Below are 1,622 nucleotides of genomic sequence, written 5' to 3' on the forward strand. Positions count from 1 at the left end.
AGAAGGAAGGGGGGGACATGATGCAAAGCAAAGAGTTAAATTCTGGTAACATCCTTCTGCCACTGTATAAAGGAGTTACTATAGAAGAAACAGGAAAAAAAGGCGAACACAACAAACTCAAAAAGCAAACGGCGAAAAGAGATAATTTTTTCCTGAATCCTAAAATAAACAACCTTCTCCCCAAAATACGTAAAAAAATAAAATCACCGGAGGTTACAGAGAGGAAACACTGTGTACGGAGGCTCTCCCTCTCTCTTTGCCCAGGGCAGCCCACGTTTCTGTACATACGTGTATTTTTCCATTTAACTCCATCTTTCAGCCACATTACAGCACGGAACGCGATACTTTACTTGAATATTGCTGGTTTAAGACCGATCCCATTTCTCAACAGAAAGTCTCAGCCCAATTAGTCTCTCCTCGCAAGGCGCAGGACCGGGGGGCGAGGGGGGAGGCCGGCCGAGGAGGGGTGGAGGAGAGAGAATAAGCAAAATTGGGTAGATTGCACGACTGGTTATTGCACATGCAGCGCCGAAACCACTATTTTCCAACGTGTATCCATCCCTCCTTGGAATAAACTTTCGATTAAAGTTGGGACAGGTGTACAGCCGTTTTCTCATCCCACCACTGCAACTGTGCTTAATCAAACAGGAACAATTCAAACAATAGCCCCCTGAAAGCTTTTCAAGTTGTGAATCGGTGTGGGCGGTACGGAACAGTTTCTGAGCTGGGTAACAATGGGTTTGGAGAAAGCCCCCTTGCGCGAGCTGCTAAAAAAGGGTAATGCATAGTTGGGTGGGGGGGGGGGGGGGGGGAGAGAGGGAGAGAGCGAGCGAGCGAGCGAAAATCATAGTAAAACAATAGAAAAAGAAAATTAACCTTCGGCCATGTTGCCCCACGGGCCCTCTGCTCCAAACTCGTGAGATGAAAACTTTCCCTGTGGATCGAAGTGGTCTTCTGCATTAATCTAACATCCTGATTTTGAACGATCGCAAATTTAGCTCGCATGGTCTAATGTGCTTTCCCTCTTTTGATTTTTCCCCTTCTCTCTCGCTCCGTTTCTGGCCCCCTGCGCACACGTGACTTGGTCAATTACATGCTTTCTTGCTACTAATTTCACATCGGATCCTTAAGGGGTTGGCAGGAGGCAGGAGTAGCCAATCGCCATTTCAACTAGGCTGACACACCAAAATAATTTATGAATGAACAAGAAATTTCCAACACGTCTTTTTTTCGACAGCTAATCTGCACGCGTCTTTACGGGAAATCGAGATGACGTATTATTCTGGGGTTTCTGCACTCCCGTGCATGCACAAATACGTAGGAAGATCCGTGTGTTTCTAGATACAGCCCGGAGAACAACAAATATATGCGGAGGCGGACATGCAGATGAGGTTATTAGGGTATCTGCGCACGCTTTAGGTGGGGTACGCGTACACACGACCGCAAGATGCTTACAAATGAGGTACACACATGTGTATAGACATGCGCTAGGTATGTCGGGAGGCATCTGCATCAGCATGTGTTACCGTCTGCGCAAAATACGGGCATATGTATAACCGGATCGCAGTTTCCACCTGGAGGAACGCCGCCCAAAGCCCGCGCAGCGCCGCGGCGTCGGCGCC

The 1,622-nt window shown here is 47.9% G+C and overlaps 1 protein-coding gene across 1 annotated transcript in view; it reads right to left on the reverse strand.

The window, feature by feature from the left end:
* Positions 1-381, reverse strand: part of LIN28B (lin-28 homolog B (C. elegans)) — an 84,044-nt gene extending 83,663 nt beyond the window's left edge. The window contains 1 exon segment of the mRNA XM_009327929.1: positions 346-381. Coding sequence (XP_009326204.1) covers positions 346-381 — 36 coding nt within the window.
* Between the last annotated feature and the right edge of the window lie 1,241 nt (positions 382-1,622).

The sequence above is a fragment of the Pygoscelis adeliae genome, unplaced genomic scaffold (assembly GCF_000699105.1).
Source record: "Pygoscelis adeliae isolate BGI_AS28 unplaced genomic scaffold, ASM69910v1 Scaffold76, whole genome shotgun sequence".
NCBI classification, from domain to species: Eukaryota; Metazoa; Chordata; class Aves; order Sphenisciformes; family Spheniscidae; genus Pygoscelis; species Pygoscelis adeliae.